Below are 26,865 nucleotides of genomic sequence, written 5' to 3'. Positions count from 1 at the left end.
TAAATAGCTACATTTGTGGTGAAGGAAAACTGAGGTGATACAGAAACTTCCTTTCACAAACAGTCAAGTGCAGACATCCTTCAAATAGCTTACCTCAGCCTCCAATGACTTATTTACACTTTTAAGCAATAAATCTCAATTGAGACTAAACTGATGACCAGCTCACCTCCACTAAGGTGAGGTCCATCAGGCTCTGGTTTCTGTCCAGATTGTGGAACCAGCCAACCTGGAAATGATACAATCCCAACATTTCTTGCATAGCTGCCCATAGAGTGCCAGAACAACTATATTCCAAGTGTTGTGGCTTCCTTGGACAGTGGGCCCAGCCTAAGGTTCTAGAGGGCCAGTTGGGTTTCTGACCAGGGTCAGAACTGGGCTCTGTGATCTTCACCTTGTTTTATTAGTTAGCCACACTACCATTCATGCCCTCCTAATCTCCAAATGTACTGGTCTGGCTGGGCACTTTAAATGCCCCTCTTGGAACAACAAGGAGCCAATCCACACTGGGGGGGCAACTTTCCCAGAAATGAGTTGGCCTGTGTGCATCCCTCATTTTACTTTCCCTAGCAGACTGCTCAGTCTCAATCAGGCAGCCTTCCCCATTGCCCCCCCCCCCCCCCCCCCCCCCCCAACCTTTTTTTTAAAAAAAAACTTCAGGCCTGGTAGCCCAGAGCAGGGGCCAAGGCCAGGGGGTCAGCTCAAGGAATTTTCCTGAGCTGCAATGGATTATAATGTGTGTTCTGCATTGCCCCCTACAGCTGAAATGGGCAGGATGACAGTGCCCTGGGAATAACAGCAATGGTTGAGGTTAGATGCTTCCATCTGATTTACTCTTACTGCAAACTGCTGACTTTAGCAGCCCAAGCTGATCCTAACTTCCCATCTGCTGAAGGATTCTCCTGATGCAGTTTGATTTGACCCAGTGATGTTGAAGGAGCAATGATTGCTCTCCATGTTGGGGAGTGGGTGTGACTGGGAGAGAAAACATGGAGATACTGACTCTCCTGTACAGCTGTTTCATTTATCTTTCAAGGTTTCAGGGATCGTGGGTTAGGGAGGGGGCTGTCAGAGACATCCTGGTGATTGTTTCAGTGCATTTTGTTTAACTAGTGCATTCTGCAACCTTCAGGGTGGAGGGTGAGACTTTAAGGCACTGAACATATTTATTCCAGCACATAAATGCTTTTATTTTAAACCAAACATTAAGTTATGCTGATAGAATCCCTACAGTCCAGAAAGAGGCCATTCACCCCATTGAGTCTGCATCAATCATCTGAACAGCATCCTGCTCGGACCCATGCTTTCCCCCATATCCCAAGGCTGATCCACCTAGCCTACCTATCCCTAGATGTTATCTGCAATTTAGCATGGCCAATCCACTCAGCCTGATATCTTTGGTCCTGGGAGCCAAGGTAAATTGAGACAAAGAGCAAAACCATGTTAACTGGCAACTGGGCTGACCGATCCTTTATCCCTTCACGGTCAGGACAGATTACCTGAAGGTGCTGGGAGTACGATTCAGAGGGGTGTGTGCAAAATTTTGGGAGGAGTGCATCACCAAGATGAGGCAGAAACTGGGCCTTTGAGAGCACCACTCCCTCTCCATTGTGGGTAAAACCTGATCATCAGGTGTGAGGCACTCTCTCTGTTGTTGTCTGTGATGCAGGTCTGGCCTGTTCCCTGAAACTGCGCTGTTACCTGGTCCATCGTAGACTTCTATGTCCTTAGGGACACCATGCCCAAAACTCTGGATGAGGGAGGGAGGAATATACTGCCCTTATTCTGATGGCCATCTTTGTGTGCAGCTGCATCAAGTTGTGCATAGACCCCGGCACGCAGACACCAAGTGTCACTACGTACTGAGGTTCCACCTGTCCCTGGTGTTGCGAATCATGGGCCTAGCCTCATTGCCTTGAAACCCTCCAAGTAGTTTGACCATTCCATATCACCTGTCCTTTGTGGAGAAATTTCTAAAAAAACAACACTTTCGACTACAAATCCCCCAGGAGGTGGTCAGCACGTAGTGTCCTTGAGACCCTTCGGGAAAAGGAGAGGGTGGATCCTGTCGGGTTGTCCCCTGAGCAGTCTGTTAAAGCCTTTTGGCAGAATGACTCATCACCAGAACTTTCCAACAAGCACCAAGACATGGCTTGGCTGGTGGTAAGAAGGGCATTACCTGTGAAATCCTCATGCACGCCCAGTCTCTCTGCGCCATCGAACGCTGCCCGCGAAGCGGCTGCCAGGGATAGAGACTGTTCCATATCTCCTTCCTGAATGTGCCCTTGCAAAGGAAGTCTGGAGGATGATGCAGTGGTGTGTGTTGAGTGTCGTCCTGAGCAGATCCATGACGTGGGACTCTGTGCCCTATGGTCTGCTCCTCAGGACGCACACCAAGACAAACATCAACTGCGCCTGGAGGACCATCCACTCAGTGAAAGGCCCCCTTTGGTTTACCCAAAATTTGGTTGGTCTTCCAGAGCAAGTAGTTGACCCCGACTGAGTGTTGCAGACCGGCACATTCCAAGGTCCAGGTCTACGTGCTGAGGGACGCGCTGAAGCTTGGGGCAGCTGCCGCTGAGGGGCATGTGGGGAAAGACCATTGTCTGAAGTCTTTCTGCTGAAGGTTAATGAGGATCCATTCAGTTATTGGATCTTTCCACTGCCTCAAATGCATGTAAATACAATCTGGTTCAAGTAAGAGAACTTTTCGATTTGTTGGATAGAGTCAAACTCCAATATTTGTTTCTTTGATATGCAATTGTACAGAACCAAACTGCATATGCGACAATATATATGTAGTCCAGTCTACAAACCAAAACACTAAATGTACTGAGTGCCTCAGACATGTAGTAGGCCTCAGGCCTCCATGTCTAAATTGCTGCTCGAAACATATGGCACATTCAGCTTTTCTATCTCCATGTTCAATTTTTACTTGTTTCAAGAAGTACTAGCCCTCAACTTGAGCATGTTTCCAATTAGCGGGATTATTGTTCTGTTTACATTGTATTCTGTAGAATATATAGCTCAGAAACTAGTCTCCGAGCTCTATGTGGTCCATACCCACAGCGATATGGACATGAAAGTGTCTCAACCTAATGCTGATTGTGTTGAACTGAGCAGCATCCAGTGGAATGGTGGGCTGGGAGAGTTTGGGGATTGAAGGTCCCCACTCAATGTTACGGTATGATCACAGCCTTGACGGATGGATTGGTGGAAGCAAGTTACTTTGACCCAATAACTTTCCCAAATACCAGGTTACAGTCTAGCCATTACTTGTCAGATTGAGGTACGAGTTTGAGTATTATACATGGAACCACGGTCAGAGGTCAACCCTGATAAATATTCATGGCAATGAGAGTAAGTCAGAGGCTGGGAATTCTGTTGTGAATTTCTCAACTCATGACTTTCCAGAATCAGAATCTTCCCACTTGGAAACATCCTTGAGTTGAGGGCTGGTCCTTCTTGAAACAATTACAAATTGAACATGGAGACAGAAAAGCCGAATGTACCATAGGTTTTGAGCAGCAATTTAGACATGGAGGCCTGAGGCCTACTACATGGCTGAGGCACTCAGCACATTTAGCATTTTGGTTTGTAAACTGGGCTTCCAGAGACCCAAAGTCAAAGAGGTCACAGCAGATTTAGAATGAATCCACAAAGTTGCCTGCACTAGGACCCAAAAGCACATTATTACTGTCACTGTCAAGCAAGAGGCAAATGTTTAATGTCAACAAAATCTCGCCATTTTTCAATGGACTCCCAACACTGTCATTCAAAAGACAGGAAGACAAATTCCGAAGATGAATGAACAATCAGAATTCTGCAAATCTGTGTTGAGCATGTCTTTATAATAAACTAGCTGCAAATGTGTTGCTGGTCAAAGCACAGCAGGCCAGGCAGCATCTCAGGAATAGAGAATTCGACGTTTCGAGCATAAGCCCTTCATCAGGAATCCATCAAATTATCTTATGAATAAAGTATATTTTTGAAATTTAAAAAAAAAGATAATTCTACCCTAGTCTGGAAGTTTCACAAACTTCAGTCTTTAACTGAGGTACCTTATTCCTTTACCTGCTCTGAATAATTCCCTTTACTAGAAAAGAATATATTTGCATTTGGTTTGCATCTCCTCTCAACTGAACCCAAAAACCTTTGAACTTTAAACAAAAACGTACTCATCCTATATTCTGTTAAAGCTAATGACTTAATGTTTACTCTCCTGTTCTAATTACCCACAATAAACAAACTTCCATTTACTCTTCAGGAGGCTTTGCTGTCGTCTGACACATATTAGTTAAAGGAGAAAGTAAGGACTGCAGATGCTGGGACACAGGCACTAAACAACCCCGCTGCCCTGTGGCTGACCACTTCAACTTCCTCTCCCACGTCACCAAGGATATGCCAGTCCTGAGACTCTTCCATCGTCAAATCCTAGCCACCTGACGCCTGGAGGAAGAACGCCTTGGGACCCTCTAACCACATGGGATCAATGTCGATTTCACCAGTTTCTTCATCTCCCCTCCCCCCACCTTATCCCAGATCCAATCCTCCAACTCGGCACCACCCTCTTGATCTGTCCTATCCACCCATCTTCCTTCCCACCTATCTGCTCCACTCTCCATTCCAATCTATCACTATCACACCCACCTCCATCTACCTATCGCATTCCCAACTACCTTTCCCCGGCTCCATCCCCGTCCCATTTATTTCTCAACCCCCTTGGGCCTCCCCCACATTCCTGGCTCGAAACGTTGACTGTCCTGCTCTTTGGATACTGCCTGACCAGCTGTGCTTTTCCAGCACCACACATTTTGACACATATTAGTTAAGACCATGGTTCCAGAAAGACTGACCTAAGTAAATTCTAAATCCCATCACAGAAGTCAGCTAACACTCATATGCCACTGGATTGAATTGAAATCCAAATATAAACTTGCAAATCTTTTCAAATCATTCCAAGAGCAGGTGGTAGGAGCAGGACAGATTCCTTATCGGCAGGTGTGATGGAAAGAAATTGGAGCCTTTACCATCACGGTCCATAGTTCCAGGCTACAACATGTGGGAAAAGGTGTGTTACCATAGCAACTCAGAATCCTTCATGGGCCAGTTGGCTCAGTTGGTTGGAGCACCTGCCACAGCACCTGATGCAAGCACTGCAGGGTTTGGTCCCCATTCTGACTAGGGTGAATTCAGGACCTGGATCCTTGTCTGATATGCAGTTAAGGTCACAACAGTGTGGGTTGAATCTGACGTTGGGCAAAAAGTTGAAGATACCAAGAGGAAAATATTTTCTAAGAACAAAGCCTCTATTTTCCAATGGGTTTTCAACACTGCCATTGATAAGACAGGAAAGAGAATCCCTCAGAGTAACACATCAATGTAGCTCTGCAGGCCCTCAGCAGGATTATCTTATTATCTTCACCCAAACATAAAAATTGGATTTATAATGTACTTTATTTTTGTTCTTGTTTCCAAGTAGAGACGTGAAACCGAGCTTGTGAAGGTCAAAGATTAATCAAGGATTCCATAATGGTTGAGGTGCCTATCAAATGAGCCCTTCCTTTATCATTTTGGGTCCAGATGCACTGATTGGAATCCAACTGGAAATGGCAGCTCTTCAACTCATTGAGAAAAACGATTGGTCACCTCTGATTATGTGATTTCCTGCTTGAAAAGATGAGGATTATGTTCCTAGAGTATAAATTTAACACTAAAAGGTAATGGTAGCTGTTATTGAGCATTGTGTGTGGGGCTTTTGGGGAAGAAAATAGGAATCAGGATAAGGCTTCTTTTGACAAAATGGCCTCACTGGTTTGTCAAAACTATCACCAGGATTGTGAAGCTGCTGTCAACAAGCAGATTAACCTCGAGCTCACTGCCTCCTATCTCTATCAGTCTTCGGTAAGTTTTGTCTCTGCTTTTTCAAATAAAGCCTTTCTTTTTATAAAATTAAAGTTTCTGTTTTTGATTTGACCTGAATAGTTTCTTGTTTAGACTTCATGGCTGTCTTAACTATTGATGTCAGTCTTATACTTGGATAGATATGGGGTGTGTTCTTTTAATTAATCCACTCCTCAGATGTTGCCACAACATGTTTTAGTTGTACAAAACTGTGGTGTGGCTGCACTTGGAGTATTGTGTACAGTTCTGGTCACTGTTATAGGAAGGATGTGGAAGTTTTATAAAGGGTTCAGAGAAGAACCTGGTATGGGAGAAGGTCTTGAAATGGCTGAGGGACTTGAAGCTCTCCTTCTTGGAGAAGGTTGAGATGGCTTAATTGAGACATATAAAAGTGATTTAGAGAGGTTGGACAGAGCCTTTCCACCTTGGATGGTGATGGCTAGTATTAAGGGCTATAAATTTAAATGGAGGGTAATAGATATAGGAAAGATGTCTAAAGTAGTTCAGTAGTAGGGATGTAGAATGTATTGCTTGCAACAGTTGTTGACTTGCCAAATTTTAAGGGCATTTAAATAGTCATTGGATAGGCATTTCCATGAAATGAAATGGAATAGTGTAGGCTAGATGGGCTTCAGATTGATGTAACACTGAAGGCCTATACTGCATAGTAATGTTCTTTGTTCACATCTGGAGCAGGTGGGACTTGAACCTGGGTCTCTGTCCCTAGACCAGGGACAGTATCAGTGTTACAAGTGTCCTAAAGGGTCTAATATCAGCTGGACTTAATACACTTGCTAACTGTCCCTGAGTTTGGTTGTAATATCAATCTCTGGGTGTAACTGATGTTTCTCCCTCTCTTCTAACTGATCAGTTCAGATGTTTCACCTGTATCTAGTAAATGGAAAATAAACCTGGGTTTCTCAACTCTGATGCTATCACTGCACCACTACCCTCTTTCTTTCCTCCCCTGCCCCTATATTGGTGGAGTGGCTTATTTGCTTAGACTGGGTGGTTTGAACTAGCTCCATTTATAGGAATGGAATTACTGACTAGCCTAAGCAATGACAGTTTGAGCTTTCTGGTAAGACTTGTATTTCTATGCTTGGCTTGGAGCAGAGTCCAGCCTGGGCTTGGTCTCTGCATTAGTACAGTACCCCGCCCACCCTCTGACGACCCCTTCTCCCGCCTCCAACACACCCCATCCACCTGGACACCCCGTGCAGGCCTCCTACCCGCCCTCGACCTCTTTATAGCCAACTGCCGCCGTGACATCAACCGACTCAACCTGTCCACCCCTCTCACCCACTCCAACCTCTCACCCTCAGAACGTGCAGCCCTCCACTCCCTCCGCTCCAATCCCAACCTCACCATCAAACCCGCAGACAAGGGAGGCGCGGTGGTAGTTTGGCGCACTGACCTGTACACCGCTGAAGCCAAACGCCAGCTCGCGGACGCCTCCTCTTATCGCCCCCTTGACCACGACCCCACCTCCCACCACCAAACCATCATCTCCCAGACCATCCAGGACCTCATCACCTCAGGGGATCTCCCATCCACCGCCTCCAACCTCATAGTCCCACAACCCCGCACCGCCCGTTTCTACCTCCTGCCCAAAATCCACAAACCTGCCTGCCCCGGCCGACCCATTGTCTCAGCCTGCTCCTGCCCCACCGAACTCATCTCCCAATACCTCGACACGGTCCTGTCCCCTTTAGTCCAAGAACTCCCCACCTACGTTCGGGACACCACCCACGCCCTCCACCTCCTCCAGGATTTTCGCTTCCCCGGTCCCCAATGCCTTATTTTCACTATGGACATCCAGTCCCTGTACACCTCCATCCCCCATCACGAAGGACTCAAAGCCCTCCGCTTCTTCCTTTCCCGCCGCACTAACCAGTACCCTTCCACTGACACCCTCCTTCGACTGACTGAACTGGTCCTCACCCTGAATAACTTCTCTTTTCAATCCTCCCACTTCCTCCAAACTAAAGGAGTTGCCATGGGCACCCGCATGGGCCCCAGCTATGCCTGCCCCTTCGTAGGATATGTGGAACAGTCCATCTTCCGCAACTACACTGGCACCACCCCCCACCTTTTCCTCCGCTACATCGATGACTGTATCGGCGCTGCCTCGTGCTCCCACGAGGAGGTTGAACAGTTCTTCAACTTTACTAACACCTTCCATCCCGACCTGAAATTCACCTGGACTGTCTCAGACTCCTCCCTCCCCTTCCTAGACCTTTCCATTTCTATCTCGGGCGACCGACTCAACACAGACATCTATTATAAACCGACTGACTCCCACAGCTACCTGGACTACACCTCCTCCCACCCTGCCCCCTGTAAAAACGCCATCCCATATTCCCAATTCCTTCGTCTCCGCCGCATCTGCTCCCAGGAGGATCAATTCCAACACCGCACAGCCCAGATGGCCTCCTTCTTCAAGGACCGCAGATTCCCCCCAGACGTGATCGACGATGCCCTCCACCGCATCTCCTCCACTTCCCGCTCCTCCGCCCTTGAGCCCCGCTCCTCCAACCGCCACCAAGACAGAACCCCACTGGTTCTCACCTACCACCCCACCAACCTCCGCATACAACGTATCATCCACCGTCATTTCCGCCACCTCCAAATGGACCCCACCACCAAGGATATATTTCCCTCCCCTCCCCTATCAGCGTTCCGCAAGGACCACTCCCTTCGTGACTCCCTTGTCAGATCCACACCCCCCACCAACCCAACCTCCACCCCCGGCACCTTCCCCTGCAACCGCAGGAAATGTAAAACTTGCGCCCACATCTCCACACTCACTTCCCTCCAAGGCCCCAAGGGATCCTTCCATATCCGCCACAAGTTCACCTGTACCTCCACACACATCATCTATTGCATCCGCTGCACCCGATGTGGCCTCCTCTATATTGGTGAGACAGGCCGCTTACTTGCGGAACGCTTCAGAGAACACCTCCGGGCCGCCCGAACCAACCACCCCAATCACCCCGTGGCTCAACACTTTAACTCCCCCTCCCACTCCACCGAGGACATGCAGGTCCTTGGACTCCTCCACCGGCAGAACACAACTACATGACGGCTGGAGGAGGAGCGCCTCATCTTCCGCCTGGGAACCCTCCAACCACAAGGTATGAATTCAGATTTCTCCAGTTTCCTCATTTCCCCTCCCCCCACCTTGTCTCAGTCGGTTCTCTCAACTCAGCACCGCCCTCCTAACCTGCAATCCTCTTCCTGACCTCTCCGCCCCCACCCCACTCCGGCCTATCACCCTCACCTTGACCTCCTTCCACCTATCCCACCTCCATCGCCCCTCCCCCAGTCCCTCCTCCCTACCTTTTATCTTAGCCTGCTTGGCTCTCTCTCTTATTCCTGATGAAGGGCTTATGCTCGAAACGTCGAATTCTCTGTTCCTGAGATGCTGCCTGGCCTGCTGTGCTTTGACCAGCAACACATTTGCAGCTGTGATCTCCAGCATCTGCAGACCTCATTTTTTACTTTATAATAAACTACCTCAGATGCAATAGTCAAGTTTTAGAGCATGTTTTATTTTCATTTTCAGGTAGATGCACTTCCAGAATTTGCAGTTATGCAGCAGGTCAAAAGTCAATCAGCAATGACATCATCAACCAGTTGTCAATTCTGTTTGGCTTCTGGATCCAATTCCCATCCTGTGCTGATTGGACATGGCAGCTGATGGATTGACTAACAAGAGTGATTGGCCATCACTGATGATGTCATTTCCTGCTGAATAAACTGAGGGTCAACTCCTGAAGTATAAATAAAAGTCCAAAGGCAGTGTTTGTTTAGGTACATTTGGTGTTAATCTTCAATTTGTGATTGGGATTTGGGGAGAAAGTTAAAGCAGTATTCATCACAGAATGACATCTCAGGTTTGTCAGAACTATCACCAGGATTGTGAAGCTGCTGTCAACAAGCAGATTAACCTGGAGCTCACTGCCTCCTATCTCTATCAGTCTTTGGTGAGTATGCTCTCTGTGTGCTTAAAATTAAATCTATTATGCTGATGTTTCTAAATAAACTTGATGTTCTTGTAGATTGAGTTTTATAGTCTCATCTAAACAAGAATTCAAGATAGAAATGTTATAGCAACTATGGGATATGATGTAAAATATCTAATGCCTAGATGGCCTTCAGTGATATATGCAGTGTGAAGTGTTCTTCAAGAGTTATTTTATTAATCCCTGATAGGGTTGTCACTGGTAGTAACTGTTATTCTTTCCCTGTGGTTGTCAGAGTTGGGTATTTCTAAAACATTCTTAGTCACTTGGGCCAACTATATGGTGGAATGGAAGTATCCATTGTCTAGTTGCCTTTTTTACTGTGGAAATATACTGATATTTTCTCTAACTTTCTGCTGATCCTAAATAGCCATGATGCTAGTTTTGAGGCTGCAGAAGGGAGTTATGGATTTATCAATGTGGTTGATCTGAGCAGTAGTAGAAGTTCAGGCTGTGACTGGCATATACTTAAGGCCTCAACTGAGGCCTGATCTGGCTTTCTGATTACCCACTCATGTATGAATGCAATGGTCAGGGAACCATTTTATTGTCTGTAACTCTTTCTAGCAGAGTTGATCTACTAAAGTATTGCTGCATCCACAGGAAGGCTGGAATTGAGACTTTTGACCAATGACTGAAGATCTAATCTCCAACCAGGATGGCATGGTAACAAAATGGCTGGCTGTTCTTACTCTAGATAGTGAGTTGCCCATGCCCTTCTGACATGGTGGAATTTGTTTAGAAGGTGTTAACTCACCTTACTGAGTGCTGTAGGGTACCTGGTAGACAATTCACTGAAGGAGGTGGAAAATGTAGTACTAGCAGAGTGGACTGCTTTATCCTGGATGATGTCTGCTTGCATGTTGTAAATGCTCTTGTCCAGACATGTGTAGAATATTCATCAGTCTGGGTTTATGGCTCTTTCATGAGGAGAATGAAGTCCCTAAAGCATAGCTTGTTAGAGATGGGAACAGCTTTCACTGGTGAACCAGTAAGCTTTTTTATATAATGGGAGTGTCCCAGAAGAATAGGCCACTCACTTCCCCTCTGACCTGAGTTGTGACCCTTCATAGATATCTTCCTACAGTCAAGGACCTCAAAGTAGCTGAGACCTAACTTTTTGTTATAAAAGTACATGTATAAATGGCTATTTCAGGGGTGATGCAGTTGGTCAAACCATCCTGCCTTGTGGAAAAATGTCTTTTATTCTAAAGTCAGATTTTTGTTTCACTTTTTTTAATTTGGAAAACTGACTCAATAAGCACTTCATGAAGGAGCTGTTCCAATACCTGCAACATTGCAAAAACACCCCTTTGCAGATGGTAGATTCCTATCTGGTTATCTCAGGAAAATTCTTTCAGGCAAGAAACATCTGTTGAAGCATGGAACCTTATCACTGTAAAAGCTTCTGCCTGCATAAGAAAACTTCAACCTGGTGAACTGGCCACTCCCCTGACATGTTTAAAGTAGCTACTTCCAGACATAGCAGCATCTCTGCTCTTTCAATGGAGATCATAAAGCAATGGACAAAATAACCTTGTTAAAGGGGCAGCATTGTCACACCATTTACTTGTGAACATGATGCCTCAAATGAGGCAAATATGGATATCTATCGAAATGGTTTGTAATTTGTGAGGTCAAATCAGGCATAGTGCTTTTCAGCTTACACTTTAAGCTGCTGACATTATCTGCAGATAATGGTTGATCTCTAGGTCACACTAGGTCTTTCCTGTATTACATCACTCACTGAGTGAATCTGATGCTTGTTTACAAGTTTTTCTCGGTTTGTGTGCACTGTATACATAGGCCTGTAATAAACTGCTGCAACAATCCAGAGCCTGTCATTGAGCAGGTTTTCCTTGGCAAACCCCTGGGGGCCCCTTTCTCTCTCATTCCCCTCCAGATAAGAGCCCACTTGTACAGATCAAGTGACTGGTACATCCAATCCCAATGATGTACAAGTTGCAGAAAACTCTCTCCTGACTAAATTAGTGCCAGCAGTGTCCAACATCCATTTTCCAGTTTGTTCTGTCGGGGTTAATGTAGTGCCTTGCAGCAGCCTCATGGTTACTTTTCTCCATTGAATGGCAGGACAGGCTTGAGGGGCTGAATGGCCTCCTGTCCCTGTGTTCTGATATCTGTTCTGTATCTCCATGTCCTGGTGACTGGGTATTACCCTCTGGTTAATATTGAACTTAGTACTCCAGTGGCTTTCCTCTTCAGACAACTGAACCATCACCTCGTTAAAGGTTACAACTTCCAATGTTCTGCACTGAACCAATTCTACACTTTCTACAGCTGTAGAAATTTCAATATGGAAACAGACCCTCCAATCCAGCTTTCTCCTGCCTACCAGAAGTCTGAATTAATCTAGTCCTACTTGGCCCATATCCCTCTTGCTCTTATTCTTGTACCCATACAATGCCTTTAAATGTTGTCACTGGGTTTGCCTCCACCACTTCCTTTGGCAGCTCATTCCATACACACACCATCTTTTTTGGAAAAGCTGTCTGAGTTGATAGTGATAGTTATAATGGACCTATGTCCTCTAGTTTTGGACTCCTCCACCCTGCAATGTAGTTTCCTTCACTTTACTCAAATCTTGTTCCACCTCTATCTTCCAATTCTGACGGTTAATAAGCAGAAACACTAATTCAGTGTTTCTCTCCTCTGATGCTGTGCCAGACCTGAGCAATGAACCAGCTGTCTAATCCAAAGTTAAAAGTGAATTTCCTTCCCCAGGAGGAAGCTGGGGTTGTTCACCTCCTCCAGTTAAAGGAGCAGTTGGCTCATTGGACAACACTGTATATTAAAATGGCTGACAACCCAGAGGTTTAACAGCTGAATAGTAAGCCTGATTTCAAGGGCTAAACTAGTGCCCTACTTGTGATAACACATCACTGGGGCCAATTCTAGTTAATGGATGTAAATGGCTCTCTTTCAGATGTCGTACTTTGACCAGGATGATGTTGCCCTGCACCATTTCTCCCAGTTCTTCAAAGCTCAGTCCCAGGAGAAGCAGGAACATGCAGAGAAGCTGCTGAAATTCCAGAATCAGCGTGGAGGCAGAGTCCTCCTCCAGGATGTGAAGGTGGGAATGTTGGGGAAGGGAATGGCTGCTCTTGTGGCATCAAGTCAGTGACAGGGTTTTCACATCCTGAAGGGGCAGTGACAAGGTCTTCTGATTTACTTACCCAATCTCCTCCATTTCCAAGTCACAGCACAGAAACGAGCCCTTTTGGTCCACCATAATCTATGCTGACCAAACTATACTAATCCCATCTACCTGCACTTGTTCCTTTGCCCACTATGCCCTGGCATTTGAAGTATTTGTCCAGATTTTACTGAAGTGTCACTGGACTAGTTAGCACCTCCACTCCCTTCAGGTAGTGTATTCAATACTTCTCTATTGAGCAGCTTCCTCAAGTACCCTCTTGACCCCTTCATGTGGACTTGAGGATGACAGTGGTTCAGTGAGCACTACTGCCTCGTTGCCAGGGGTCCATGTCCAATTCCTGCCTCCAGAATGTCTGTCTGCAGTTTGCATGTTCTGACCATGTCAGTGCTGGTTTCCACAACTGCAATATGCAGTTTAGTTGATTGGGCAATGTAGCATGGCCATAGTGACCTGGGATGTGCAGGCTACATGCATTAGCCACTCTAAATGCCAGATTAGTGGGATCGGGTGGGTCAGTGTGGGACCCTCTAGAGGTCAGTGGACAAATGGGCAAAATGACCTGCTTCATCCCACTGTAGGGATTCTGATTCTGATCCTTAACTGTCCTTTGTTTCCATGTTTCAGAAGCCAGAGAGGGATGAGTGGGGTAACGGGCTGCAGGCAATGCAGGTTGCCCTGGATCTGGAGAAGAATGTGAACCAGAGTTTGCTGGATCTACACCAACTCGCCACTGCCCAGACTGACCCTCATGTAAGCTTCACCTCCTTCTCCTCATTGCCTGACCCTCAGGGCAACACCTCACTGGTCTTTGTAGGTTTGAAGTTCAATAATACAACACTTTGATAGACCTAACATTGATCACTCCAGATCATACTGATGACAACAATGTTACAACTGTTCCTTTAAAATTAAGGAGGAACTTGGATTCTAATCTGGGTGGGAGTGCTGAAGTGATATTGGCCACTGAATCCTCATTTGGGACCATTGCAGTGGAATGATCACTGTACACCACAATACAACTCAGTTCCAGTTAAGAAGCTGCTGAATCATGCAGCTAAAATGGTATTATCTTCACTGACATTCTTTAGCTGTTAGCTCCAGACAGGAAATTCAGCTATATGGCCAAACTTTTTGCAGTGGGAATTGTAAACTTGTCTTGGATTGTGCTAATGTAATGAGCTGTGCTATTCCTGTGTTCCAGCTGTGTGACTTCCTGGAGACCCACTATTTGGATGAGGAGGTTGAGATCATCAAGCGACTTGGGGACTACATCACCAACCTGAAGCGTCTGGGAGCTCCTGAGAATGGGCTGGGAGAGTACCTGTTTGACAGGCTCTCGCTGGAGGACAGTAGTTAGTGGGGCATGGGGGACTGTCTGCTTTTGTCTGAATGCATTACTGACTTCACTTGGACAATCTGGCTTCCCCCACCCAGGGAGAAGGTGCATGTTGGCAAGAATGTAATGACTTTACCACCTGAATGGAAATGAATAAAACCTTGTATTTGATCTTGCTTATTGTCCATCATTTGGAGCACTGATACTTCACACAAATTTGGTTATCTCTGGAGTGTTTGCCTGCAATGTATCCCATCATTGAACTAAAATACCTTCCTAATCTTCTCACGCCCCCACCTTCTTTCTGCCTTCCCTCCACCCTAAAAGGTTGGGTATTAGTCTCGGATGTCCAACCTTTAACTCTTTTTTGTCCAATAACTATATTTTTCTGGACTTAATGGCTACAATTGTAGCCAAACAAACTTTGCACAAAGCCTTAATCAAAAAGTGGTGGCCACATGCCCATTCCTGCATCTTGCATTCTACATTCAATCCCAGATTTCCTATCAAATTGTTCACCTCCACCTCGCACATTTTTTTTTTCACTTAAGCAATACGCCATGATTTGGGGTCATAAACTACATGATCTGGGTGACCAGACCTGATCATCTCTTCCCTTAAGCCTCAGATAAGATCCATCAGACTTTGGTATCTGTCTAGATAATGTTCCCAGCTAACCTGGGAATATGATCTCCACTTCCTTTTGGTTTGCTTCCCAAAGGAACTCTAACATGAGCAATATATTCTAAATTGTGCTGGGGTTTTTTATCTTCTTTCTCTCTTCTTCTTGGTTTTTTTTCCCCCCCACCCCCAAACACACCTAGGGAGCCAGTTAGGATTCATAGCAGGACTAGCACAGGGCCTTGTGATCTTCATCCTCTGTCTTATTACAGCCATTACCTGTTGGGCACACTGACCAGTTTTGTGTTGTTTTTTTTTCTTTCCCCCTCCATAGTCTGAGTCAAACATGTAGTTTCTGATGGGGACCTTGATTTTAAATACCTGTTCTGAGTTCAATAAGGAGTTCCCCACTCAAAGGGAGAGGGAAGAATCATTCCCAGAAAGAACAAACTTGTCCCACTGCACTGTCCTCAGTTTACTATCACTAGCTGAAGACTCTACTCCCAACACTACTCCTGCAAATGGAGTTAAACTGCCAGCCCAAAGCTGGGAAAATTCACCCCAATCACTCAGTGCGGTCATATTCTAGGGTGTTAACTCAAATTCTCCTGAGCTGTATTGGGTTATAATGCACACTCATTGTTACCTACAGCTGAAATGAGCAGGATGATTGTGACCTGGGAATGACACAGCAATGCTCAAGGTTAGATGCTTCCATCAGATTTATTCTTGCTGCTAAAGTTTGCAGTCCAAGCTGATCCTAGCTTCCTCCCAGCTTCCCCTGTGCTGAAGGATTCTCCTGATGCAATTTGATTTGGTGCAGTGATTTCTCTCCAAGTTGGGGAGTGCTGTCCTTCTGAAAGGAAACCTGGAGATGCTGACTCTCCTGTACAGCTATTTCACTTATCTTTCAGGGATCATGCGTTAGGGTGGGGGCTGTCAGAGACATCCTGGTGATTGTTTCCGTGAATTTTGTAGCCTTCAGGAAGGATGTAGAGCTTTAAGGCACTTGACAAATTTATTCCACCGCATAAGTCCTTCTTTTGTAAACAATCTTAAGTCATGCTAACAGACTCCATACAGTGTAAGAGAAGGCTATTGGAGTCCGAACAGCATAATCCTCAGATCCACCCCGATTTGTTGTAAATCTACATTTCCCATTAGCGAATCCACCTATCCTGCACATTCGGGGACACTATCAGCAATTTTGCATAGCCACTCCATCAAACCTGCACCTTTTAGTCTGTGGGAGGAAACTGGAGCACGCAGGAAAGCCACACAAACATGGGGCAAACTGAACACAGACAGTTACCCGAGGCTGAAATCGAACTCGGGTCCCTGGTGCTGTGAGGCAGCAGTGCACACCACTGTGCCACCCTAAAGGAACATGCTGTTGTATGCTTATTAGAGTCATACATCACAGGAGTAGACCCTTTGGCCCAATCTATCCATGCTGACTGGGTTTTCAAAACTGAACTAGTTCTACTTCCCTGCATTTTGCCCCATATCCCTCTAAAACCTTCCTGTTCAAATAGTTGTCCAAATGTCTTTTAAATGGCGTAATTATACCCACCTCCAACACTTCCTCTGGCAGTTCATTCCATGTACACAGCACCCTCTCTCTGAAAATGTTGCCCCTCACGTCCCTATTTTTAATCTTTCCCCTTTCACCTTAAGCCTAATCCCCTCTAGTGTTGCAGCCCCCCCACCCCGTCACAGGGTGATTTTTATTGGTCAATCTTCAATGTGCCAATCAGAAGGCTGTGTTTTGTGCCCAGCTGCAGTTACCCTTCAGGAGGTGGTGATGAGCTGGTTATTACAGCCCACCTGGTGTGGGAGAGACCAGATGATGCTGCTGCTGCTGCTGCTGAGGGGGGGCGTCCGGGACTTGGATTCAGAAACAGTGATATTGTTCCAACTCAGGATGGTGAGAGATTTCCCTGGGACTCCGTCAGTGTTGTTGGGGCTGTAGTCAGACAGAAAATTGGAAAGTATTCCACCACTTTTCCTAACTTTGGTCTTGTAGATGGTGGAGAGGCTTTGGAAAGTCAGGAGTTGAGGAATTCACAACAGAATTCCCAGCCTCTGACTTGCTCTCATCGCCATGAATATTTATCAGGGTTGACCTCTGACCGTGGTTCCATGTATAATACTCAAACTTGTAACTCAATCCGACAAGTAATGGCTAGACTGTAACCTGGTATTTGAATCAGATACTGGGTCAAAGTAACTTGCTTCCACCAATCCATCCGTCAAGGTTGTGATCATACCCTAACATTGAGTGGGCACCTTCAATCCCCAAACTCTCTCAGCCCACCATTCCACTGGAGGCTGCTCAGTTCATCACAATCAACTTTAGGTTGAGACACCCTCGTGTCCATATCGCTTGTGGGTATGGACCATGTTGAGCTGGGAGGCCAGTTTCTGAGCTGTACGTTCTACAGAATACAATGTAAACAGATCCAGAATCTCCCCACTTTTGGAAACATCTTTGAGTTGATAGCTGGTTCTTTATGAAACAATTAAAAACTGAGCATGAAGATAGAAACATGCGATAAATTTCTAACAGCAACTGAGACATGGAGGCCTGAGGCCTACTACATGGCTGAGGCACTCAGCACATTTAGCGTTTTGGTTTTCAAACTGAGCTTCCAAAGACCTAAAGTCAAGGAGATCACATCAGATTCAGAATGGATCCACAAAGTACACCAGTTGCCTGCTCTAGATGACCCAAAAGCACTTTATCTCTGTTGCTGTCCAGCAAATGTTTATTATCAACAAAATCCAGCCATTTTTCAATGGACTCAGTAATGAAAAAGTAGAATGGTGTGTTGCTTCCCTGGTGCCAGGATCAAGGATGTCTCAGAGATGGTGCGGAATGTTCTCACGGGGGAGAGGGGCCAGCAAGAGATCGTTGTCCACTTTGGAAACAATGATATAGGAAGGGAAAAGGTTGAGATTCTGAAGGGAGATTACAGAGAGTTAGGCAGAAATTTAAAAAGGAGGTCCTCAAGAGTAGTAGTATCTGGATTACCCCCAGTGCTACGAGCTACTGAGGCAGGAATAGGAGAATAGAGCAGATGAATGCATGGCTGAGGAGCTGGTGTATGGGAGAAGGATTCATATTTTTGGATCATTGGAATCTCTTTTGGGGTAGAAGTGACCTGTACAAGAAGGATGGATTGACCTGAATTGGAAGGGGACTAATATACTGGCAGGGAGATTTGCTAAAGCTGCTCGAGAGAATTTAAACTAGTAAGGTGGTGGGGGGTGGGGGAACCCAGGGAGATCGTGAGGAAAGAGATCAATCTGAGGCTGGTACAGTTGAGAAGAGAAGTGAGTCAAACAGTCAGAGCAGGCAGGGACAAGGTCGGACAAATAAATTAAACTGCATTTATTTCAATGCAAGGAACATGGGACTGGGATATCATAGCAATTACAGAAACATGGCTCAGGGATGGGCAGGACTGGCAGCTTAATGTTCCAGGATACAAATGCTACAGGAAGGATAGAAAGGGAGGCAAGAGAGAAGGTGGAGTGGCATTTTTGATAAGGGATAACATTACAGCTCGACTGAGGGAGGATATTCCCAGAAATACATCCAGGGAAGTTATTTGGGTGAAACTGAGAAATAAGAAAGGGATGATTACCTTAATGGGATTGTATTATAGATCCCCCAATAGTCAGAGGGAAATTGAGAAACAAACTTGTAAGGAGACCTCAGCTATCTGTAAGAATAATAGGGTAATTATGATAGGGGATTTTAACTTTCCAAACATAGACAGGGACTGCTATAGTGTTGAAGGTTTAGATGGAGAGGAACTTGTTAAGTTTGTACAAGACAATTTTCTGATTCAGTATGTGGGTGTACCTACTAGAGAAGGTGCAAAACTTAACCTACTCTTGGAAAATAAGGCAGGGCAGGTGACTGAGGTGTCAGTGGGGGAGTACTTTGGGACCAGTGACCATAAATCTATTAGATTTAAAATCGTGATGGAAAAGGATAGAGTGGACCTAAAAGTTGAATTTCTAAATTGGAGAAAGATCACTTTTGACGGTATTAAGCAAGAACGTTCGAAAGCTGTTTGGGGACAGATGTTTGCAGGTAAAGGGATGGCTGCAAAATGGAAAGCCTTCAGAAATGAGATAACAAGAATCCAGAAAACGTATATTCCTGTCAGGGTGAAAGGGAAGGCTGGTAGGTATAGGGAATGCTGGATGACTAAAGAAATTGAGGGTTTGGTTAAGAAAAAGAAGGAAGCATATGTCAGGTATAGACAGGATAGATCGAGTGAATCCTTAGAAGAGTATAAAGGAAGTAGGAGTATACTTAAGTGGAAAATCAGGAGGGCAAAAAGGGGATATGATATAGTTTGGCAAATAGAATTAAGGAGAATCCAAAGGGTTTTTACAAATACATTAAGGACAAAAGGGTCACTGGGGAGAGAATAGGGCCCCTCACAGATCAGCAAGGCAGCCTTTGTGTGGAACCGCAGAAAATGGGGGAGATACTAAATGAGTATTTTGCATCAGTATTTACTGTGGAAAAGGATATGAAAGATATTACAGAGGAGGAAGTGCTGGATGTCTTGAAACAGGTAAAGGTGAAGGGTTTGGAGGGATATGGGCCAGTTGTTGGCAGGTGGGAGTAGGTTGTTTTGGGATATCTGGTCGGCATGGACAGGTTGGACTGAAGGGTCTGTTTCCATGCTGTACATCTCTAAGACTCTAGGTGTACCCTTGGTCTCAGTGCGAAGCTGGGGAAGTGATTGCTGGACCCCTTGCTGAGATATTTGTATCATCGATAGTCACAGGTGAAGTGCTGGAAGACTGGATGTTGGCAAACATGGTGCCACTGTTTAAGAAGGGTGGTAAAGACAAGCCAGGGAACTATAGATCAGTGAGCCTGACATCGGTGGTGGACAAGTTGTTGGAGAGAATCCTGAGAAACAGGATGTACATGTATTTGGAAAGGCAAGGACTGATTATGGATCGTCAACATGGCTTTGTACGTAGGAAATCAAGTCTCACAAGTTTGATTGAGGTTTTTGAAGAAGTAAAAAGGAGGATTGATGAGGGCAGAGTAGTAGATGTGATCTATATGGACTTCAGTAAGGCGTTCAAGAAGGTTCCCCATTAAGGCTGGTTAGCAAGGTTAGATCTCATGGAATACAGGGAGAACTAGCTATTTGGATACAGAACTGGCTCAAAGGTAGAAGACAGAGGGTGGTGGTGGGGGGTTGTTTATCAGACTGGAGGCCTGTGACCAGTGGAGTGCCACAAGGATTGGTGCTCGGTCCTGTACTTTTTGTCATTTACATAAATGATTTGGATGTGAGCATAAGAGGTACAGTTAGTAAGTTTGTAGGTGACACCAAAATTGGAGGTGTAGTGGACAGCAAAGAGTGTTACCTCAGATTACAACAGATGGGCCAATGGGCTGACAAGTGGCAGATGGAGTTTAATTCAGATAAATGCGAGTTGCTGCATTTTGGGAAAGCAAATCTTAGCAGGACTTATCTACTTAATGGTAAAGTCCTAGCAAGTGTTGCTGAACAAAGAGACCTTGGAGTGCAGGTTCATAGCTCCTTGAAAGTGGAGTCACAGGTAGATAGGATAGTGAAGAAGGCATTTGGTATGCTTTCCTTCATTGATCAGAGTATTGAATACAGGGCTGTACAGGACATTGGTTAGGCCACTGTTGGAATATTGCATGCAATTCTGGTCTCCTTCCTATTGGAAAGGTGTTGTGAAACTTGAAAGGGTTCAGAAAAGATTTACAAGGATGTTGTCAGAGTTGGAGGATCTGAGCTATATGGAGAGACTGAACAGGCTGGGGCTGTTTTCCTGGAGCGTTGGAGGCTGAGGGGTGACCTTATAGAGGTTTACAAAATTATGAGGGGCATGGATAGGATAAATAGGCAAAGTCTTTTCCCTGGGGTCGGGGAGTCCAAAACTAGAGGGCATAGGTTTAGGGTGGAGGGGAAAGCTATAAAAGAGACCTAAGGGGAAAATTTTTCACACAGAGGGTGATACGGGTATGGAATGAGCTGCCAGAGGATTTGGTGGAGTCTGGTACAATTGCAACATTTAAGAGGCATTTGGATGAGTATATGAATAGGAAGGGTTTGGAGGGATATGGGCCGGGTGCTAGCGAGATTGGGTTGGGATATCTGGGCAGCATGGACAGGTTGGATCGAAGGGTCTGTTTCCATGCTGTACATCTTTATGACTCTATAAGGACAATTTGACTAGATCTATGATCCCCAACACTGTCATTCAAAACGTAGGAAGAGAAATCCCTCAGATGTACAAACTAACAGAATTCTGCAAATCTGTGTTGAGCATGTCTTAATACACAACCTCAAATGCAATAGCGAAGTTTTAGAGTATGTTTTATTCTCATTTTCAGGTAGATACACTTCCAGAATTTGCACTTGTGCAGAGGTCAAACGTCAATGAGCAATTCCATCATCGACTCATTGTCAATTCTGGTTGGTTTCTGAATCCAATTCCCAATTTGCACTGATTGGACATGGCAGCTGATCGATTGATTAACAAGAGTGATTGGCCATCACTGATGATGTCATTTCCTGCTTAATAAAATGATGGGCTGCTGCTGGAGTATAAATAAAAGTCCAAAGGGTGTGATGGTTTAGGTGTAGTTGGTGCTGATATTAAGTTTGTTGTTAGGCTGTGAATTGGTTTGGAGAGGAAGGTAGTGCAAAATGGCCTCCCAGGTTTGTCAAAACTATCACCAGGATTGTGAAGCTGCTGTCAACAAGCAGATTAACCTGGAGCTCACTGCCTCCTATCTCTATCACTCCTTGGTGAGTATTGTCTCTATTTATACATACATTTATGAGGTAAACTTCCTTATTTCTAATCAACTTGATGCTCTTGTAGATTGTTTTGTGGCTGTTGCCTTAATATCTATTCAAGCTAAATGCTCTTAGCAACAACAGTGTATGATACTGATGTAAAACAACTAATCCCCAGTTGGCCTTCAGTGATGTATGCAGGATGAATTGTTCTTGGGATCAACTTGCAACTGAGGATTGTGATTTGTAGTAACTGCTATTTCTTCTGTTGGGTTGTCAAAATGGGATATTGAGCTGTTTTTAGATGCCATTTTGGTCAACCATCCAGTGGAATAATGTCCACTGGTCACCATTCTACCACTGTAATGTGACATTATTTTGTTATGCCTTTTTTCTGATCAAAAATAACAACTCATTGTGAAAGGAATTCTAGTAGTATTTATTGATACTCTAGCTGAGCAGAAGTATTCATGGCCAGGGTGTGACTGGAATCCACAAGTAGGCCTTAATCCACCCAAAGCAGGCATAGGAAACAAAATGGCCTGTTTCACCAGGTGGTGATTTGCCCTGCTGAAGTGTTACCCTTCCTGGAAGGGTTTGATAAATGTTGCAGGGTACCTGTTAGATAATCCTCACTGATAAGTGGAGAATGCAGTACCAATGAAGTGGGCTGTTTTATCCTGGATGGTGTCTTCCTGAATGTTGAGTGCTGTCATCCAGACATGTGGAGAATACTCATCACACTCTGGGCTCCTCTGTTTAGAGGTTCTCTCTCATGTGATAAGAATGAAGTCTCTAAAGCTGTTTGGAAGTGGGTACAACTTTCATTGGTGAGCTAGTTTAGTTTAACTTGATAGTATCCCAGAATAAAATAGACCACCCATTTCCACTTTGACCTGAGTTGTGTCCCCATATAAGCAATAATGCACTAATTTTAAAAGCAGTTGGTTAGTGGATATTCTGGGACTGATGCAGCTGGTCAATCCACTCTGCTGCTTACAAAACAGAATGTAGGTTTAAACAAAAGGCAGAACTTAGCTTAAGTATTTGAAAGCCTGACTGACACCATTAGCAAAGAGTTGTGACATTGCAATGATGCATTCAAAATCTGACTCTTGAAGACTGATTTCAGTCAGGCAAGAAATATCTGTTGAAGCATAGAAACTGTTGCTGTGAAAAGGGGCTAAGTTATACTATGAAAACCTGAACTGGACTCTCTCCTGCTGTTGTTTAAAGGAGCTATATCCAGATATATCTCCCCTCCACCTTTATAACCTGTCCTGAAAAAGACAAAGATCAAAATGACCTTGCAAAAGGATAGTATTGTTTCACCATTCACTTGTGAATTTGGTGGTTCAAATGTTTGAGCCAGTTATGGGTGTAGATTTAAATGGTTTGAACTTGTTGGATTAAGTCAAACACTGTTCAGTTACACTTCAATCTGGTGATAGATAATGGCTGTCTCTAGGGTCACACTAGGTCGTTCCTGCAGTGAGCTTGTTCATGTTTTACTCTTTCTAACCACTCAGTTGCTTGCTGACATGTTTCTGGATGTCTGAATGCACCACAAGTAATTGTTGCTGCAACAATCCAAAGGCTGTCATTGGGCAGGCTTTCTTTAGCCAACACCCAGGGCCCCTTTTCTCTCATTTTCCCCTCCATTCTCAAGATAGGAATGCTCTTGTACAGATAGTGTATGGTACATCCAATCCCAACAAGCTACATGTTGCAGAAAACTGTCTCTTGACTAACTTAGTGCCAGCAGTGTCCAACATCCATTTTAGCCCTGAAGGAACAATGTAGTGCCTTGCAGCAGCCTCATGGTTACTTTCTCATTGGCAGAACAGGCTTCAGGGCTGAATGGCCTACTGTCTGTGTTCTGATAGTTTTGTATCTCTACTTCCATCCAGAAAAATGCCCTGGTGACTGGGTATTACCCTCTGGTTAATGTTGAATGGAGTAGACTGCACTGAGTACTCCAGTGGCTTTCCTTGTCATCCAACTGAACCCTCACCTTGTTAAAGGTTATAACTTCAAATGTTCTGTGTGGAACCAACTGAAATTTCAACAGATGGTGAAATGTACAGCCCAGAAACACTCTACAATCAGCTTTGCCATGTCAGCCAGATATCCTAAATGTAGTCCCACTTAGTCCATACCCCTCTGAACACTTTCCAATCTATTCAGATGCCTACTAACTGCTGTCACTGCACCAGCCTCTACCAGTTTCCTCTGGCAGCTCATTCCATACATGCACCACCCTCTGCATAAAGCTGACTCTTGGGTCTGCTACATCTTCCCCCTTATCTAATCATGTGCCCTCTAGTTTTGGGCTCCTCCACCCTGAATATATCCTGCACTTCAGTTTCCTTAACTTGCTCAAAGCCTATTCAATCTCAATATCTTCCAATTTTTTGATGGCGGTTACTGAGCAGAGACATGAATTCAGCATTTATCTGTCAGACCTGCTGAGCAGATGTTTAATCCAAAATAAAACATTGTTTGCATGTCCCAGGAAGAAGCTGAGGTTGCTCCAGATCATCCAGTTAAAGGAGCTGCTGGCTCATTGGACAATACTAAAATGGTTCTGGATTAGTGGTGCTGAAGAGCACAGCAGTTCAGGCAGCATCCAAGGAGCAGCAGTCATTGTTTTTACCCAATATTAAAATGGTTGAGAACCAAGTTTAACAGCTGCTTGAATACTTGGTCTGATTTTTGAGGGCTAAACTAGCTCCTTCTCTCAATTAAATTGAGGCCAATGCTAGTTAATGGGATGGAAATGGTTCTCTTTCAGATGTCGTACTTTGACCAGGATGATGTTGCCCTGCACCATTTCTCCCAGTTCTTCAAAGCTCAGTCCCAGGAGAAGCAGGAACATGCAGAGAAGCTGCTGAAATTCCAGAATCGGTGTGGAGGCAGAGTCCTCCTCCAGGATGTGAAGGTGGGTATGTTGGGATGTGGCTTCAAGTCAGTGACAGGGTTTGCACATCCTGAAGGGGAAGTGAAAAGCTTTTTGATTAGCTTCTTCCCCACCCCCCCCCCCCCCCAAGATCTCCTCCATTGCCCTGTCAAGCATCAACACAGGCCCTTTGGTCTGACCAACAAACCCCAAACTCCACTCATCCCATCTACCTGCACTTTGTCCTGAGGCCACTATGCCCTGTCACTTGAAATATTTGTCCAGATGCAGAAATGTCACTGGACTAGCTGCCACCCCATTCTCAGGTGGTACACCATTTTTCTCTCAAAAATTCCTCCAATACCATCTCAATCCCTTTCTCCTCAAACCTTCATCTAGACTTGAGGATGGCACTGTGCCAGGGACCCAGGTCCAATTCCAGTCTCTGGCAACTGCTCAGTCTTAGTCCAAAGATGTGCAGGTCAGTTTGGTCATGCTAAGTTGCCCATAGTTTCCAGGGATGCACAAGCTACATGCATTCTTCATGGGAAGATAAGATTACAGGAATGGGGTGGGGTCAGTGGGATACTCTTCAGAGGGTGGGTTTGGACAAAAGGGCTAAATGTCCTACTGCATCCCACTGTCAGGATTCTGATTCTGATCCTTAACTGTCCTTTGTTTCCATGTTTCAGAAGCCAGAGAGGGATGAGTGGGGTAATGGGCTGCAGGCAATGCAGGTTGCCCTGGATCTGGAGAAGAATGTGAACCAGAGTTTGCTGGATCTACACCAACTCACCACTGCCCAGACTGACCCTCATGTAAGCTTCACCACATTCTCATCACAGCCAGATCCTCAGGGCAACACCTCACTGGTTGGTCTTTGGGTTTGAAATTCAATAATGCAACACTTGGACCAGATGTAACATTGATCACTCCAGATCCATACTGATGTTACAACTGTTCAGCAATAAGGTTAAGGAGGAACTTGGATTGTAATCTGGTGTGAATGCTGAAGTGATATTGGCCACTAAATCCCCATTCAGGACCATTGCAGTAGAATGATCACTGTACACCACAATACAACCAGTTTCCTGTTAAGAAACTGAAGCTGAAATGCTATCATCCTCCCTGGCACAATATCCAGCCATTAGCTTGACTTTCCTGTCTGGAGCAATATGGCCCAGCCTGTTTTGCAGTGGGAATTGTAAACAGGTCTTGGATTGTGCTAATGTAATGAGCTGTGCTATTCCTGTGTTCCATCTGAGACTTCCTGGAGACCCACTATTTGGATGAGGAGGTTGAGATCATCAAGCGACATGGGGACTACATCACCAACCTGAAGCGTCTGGGAGCTCCTGAGAATGGGCTGGGAGAGTACCTGTTTGACAGGCTCTCACTGGAGGACAGCAGTTAGTGGGGCATGGGGGACTGTCTGCTCTTTGTCTGAATGCATTACTGACTTCACTTGGACAATCTGGCTTCCCCCTCCCAGGGAGAAGGAGCATGTTGGCAAGAATGTAATGGCTGTACCACCTGAATGGAAATGAATAAAATCTGTCATTCAGACAACATACTTCACACAAAGCTTGATGCTAGTAATCATTCTGCAGTCCAGCTCATCACATCACTGGACTAAAATTTACTAATTTCTTTTCCTCACCCACATCCCCAGCCAATTGGACAAAGATAATTAGGTGGAGTTCTACATAGTGACAAATTCAAGCTACCCTGCCCCCCCACTCCAACCCAAAACTAGACTTTGGGTTGGAATTGCAGTCTGTGGGATATCAAACCTTTAATTCTTTTGTCCAGCAATTATACTTTTCTGAACTTAATGGGTACAGTTGTAGCAAATTGTGACAGTTTCCATAGCTCTTCAAAAGACTGTCTGAATCAAATATGTGGGATGTCCAATGTTCACTTCCAGATTTGACCACTAGGTGTTCACCTCTTTCCCACAGGCCTTTCAATGAGGTCCATCAGGCCCCTAGTTCTGCCCAGTTGGAACTAGCTAACCTGAGAATATGATCTCAACTTGTCCAGTACAGCTCTAATGGGAACTCTGAAGTGACTAACTCATT

The 26,865-nt window shown here is 45.1% G+C and overlaps 2 protein-coding genes across 2 annotated transcripts; both read left to right on the top strand.

Annotated features, from left to right (window-relative positions):
* The first annotated feature begins 9,788 nt into the window (after positions 1–9,788).
* LOC132831209 (ferritin, middle subunit-like) lies at positions 9,789–14,464 on the top strand. The gene is made up of 4 exons (XM_060849221.1): positions 9,789–9,890; positions 12,874–13,020; positions 13,732–13,857; positions 14,309–14,464. Exons 1-4 carry the CDS (start codon positions 9,789–9,791, stop codon positions 14,462–14,464), a joined length of 531 nt encoding a protein of 176 aa, XP_060705204.1.
* Positions 14,465–21,792: 7,328 nt separating this feature from the next.
* On the top strand, positions 21,793–26,198 carry LOC132831213 (ferritin, middle subunit-like). Its single transcript, XM_060849224.1, has 4 exons — positions 21,793–21,894; positions 24,680–24,826; positions 25,477–25,608; positions 26,049–26,198. Exons 1-4 carry the CDS (start codon positions 21,793–21,795, stop codon positions 26,196–26,198), a joined length of 531 nt encoding a protein of 176 aa, XP_060705207.1.
* The last annotated feature ends 667 nt before the right edge of the window (positions 26,199–26,865 follow it).

This window comes from Hemiscyllium ocellatum, chromosome 33 (genome assembly GCF_020745735.1).
Source record: "Hemiscyllium ocellatum isolate sHemOce1 chromosome 33, sHemOce1.pat.X.cur, whole genome shotgun sequence".
Taxonomy (NCBI): domain Eukaryota; kingdom Metazoa; phylum Chordata; class Chondrichthyes; order Orectolobiformes; family Hemiscylliidae; genus Hemiscyllium; species Hemiscyllium ocellatum.
Note: the sequence above shows the minus strand (reverse complement) of the source record. Positions and strands in the feature narration are given on the sequence as shown.

Bases quoted from the DNA above. Each gene is read 5' to 3' on its own strand.
- LOC132831213 (XM_060849224.1), top strand. From the start codon at position 21,793: ATGGCCTCCCAGGTTTGTCAAAACTATCACCAGGATTGTGAAGCTGCT. The intron at 24,827-25,476 runs GTGGGTATGTTG...TCCATGTTTCAG, and splicing joins TCCTCCTCCAGGATGTGAAG to AAGCCAGAGAGGGATGAGTG. The intron at 25,609-26,048 runs TTCACCACATTC...TGTTCCATCTGA, and splicing joins AGACTGACCCTCATGTAAGC to GACTTCCTGGAGACCCACTA.
- LOC132831209 (XM_060849221.1), top strand. From the start codon at position 9,789: ATGACATCTCAGGTTTGTCAGAACTATCACCAGGATTGTGAAGCTGCT. The intron at 9,891-12,873 runs GTGAGTATGCTC...GCTCTCTTTCAG, and splicing joins CCTATCTCTATCAGTCTTTG to ATGTCGTACTTTGACCAGGA. The intron at 13,858-14,308 runs GTAAGCTTCACC...CCTGTGTTCCAG, and splicing joins CTGCCCAGACTGACCCTCAT to CTGTGTGACTTCCTGGAGAC.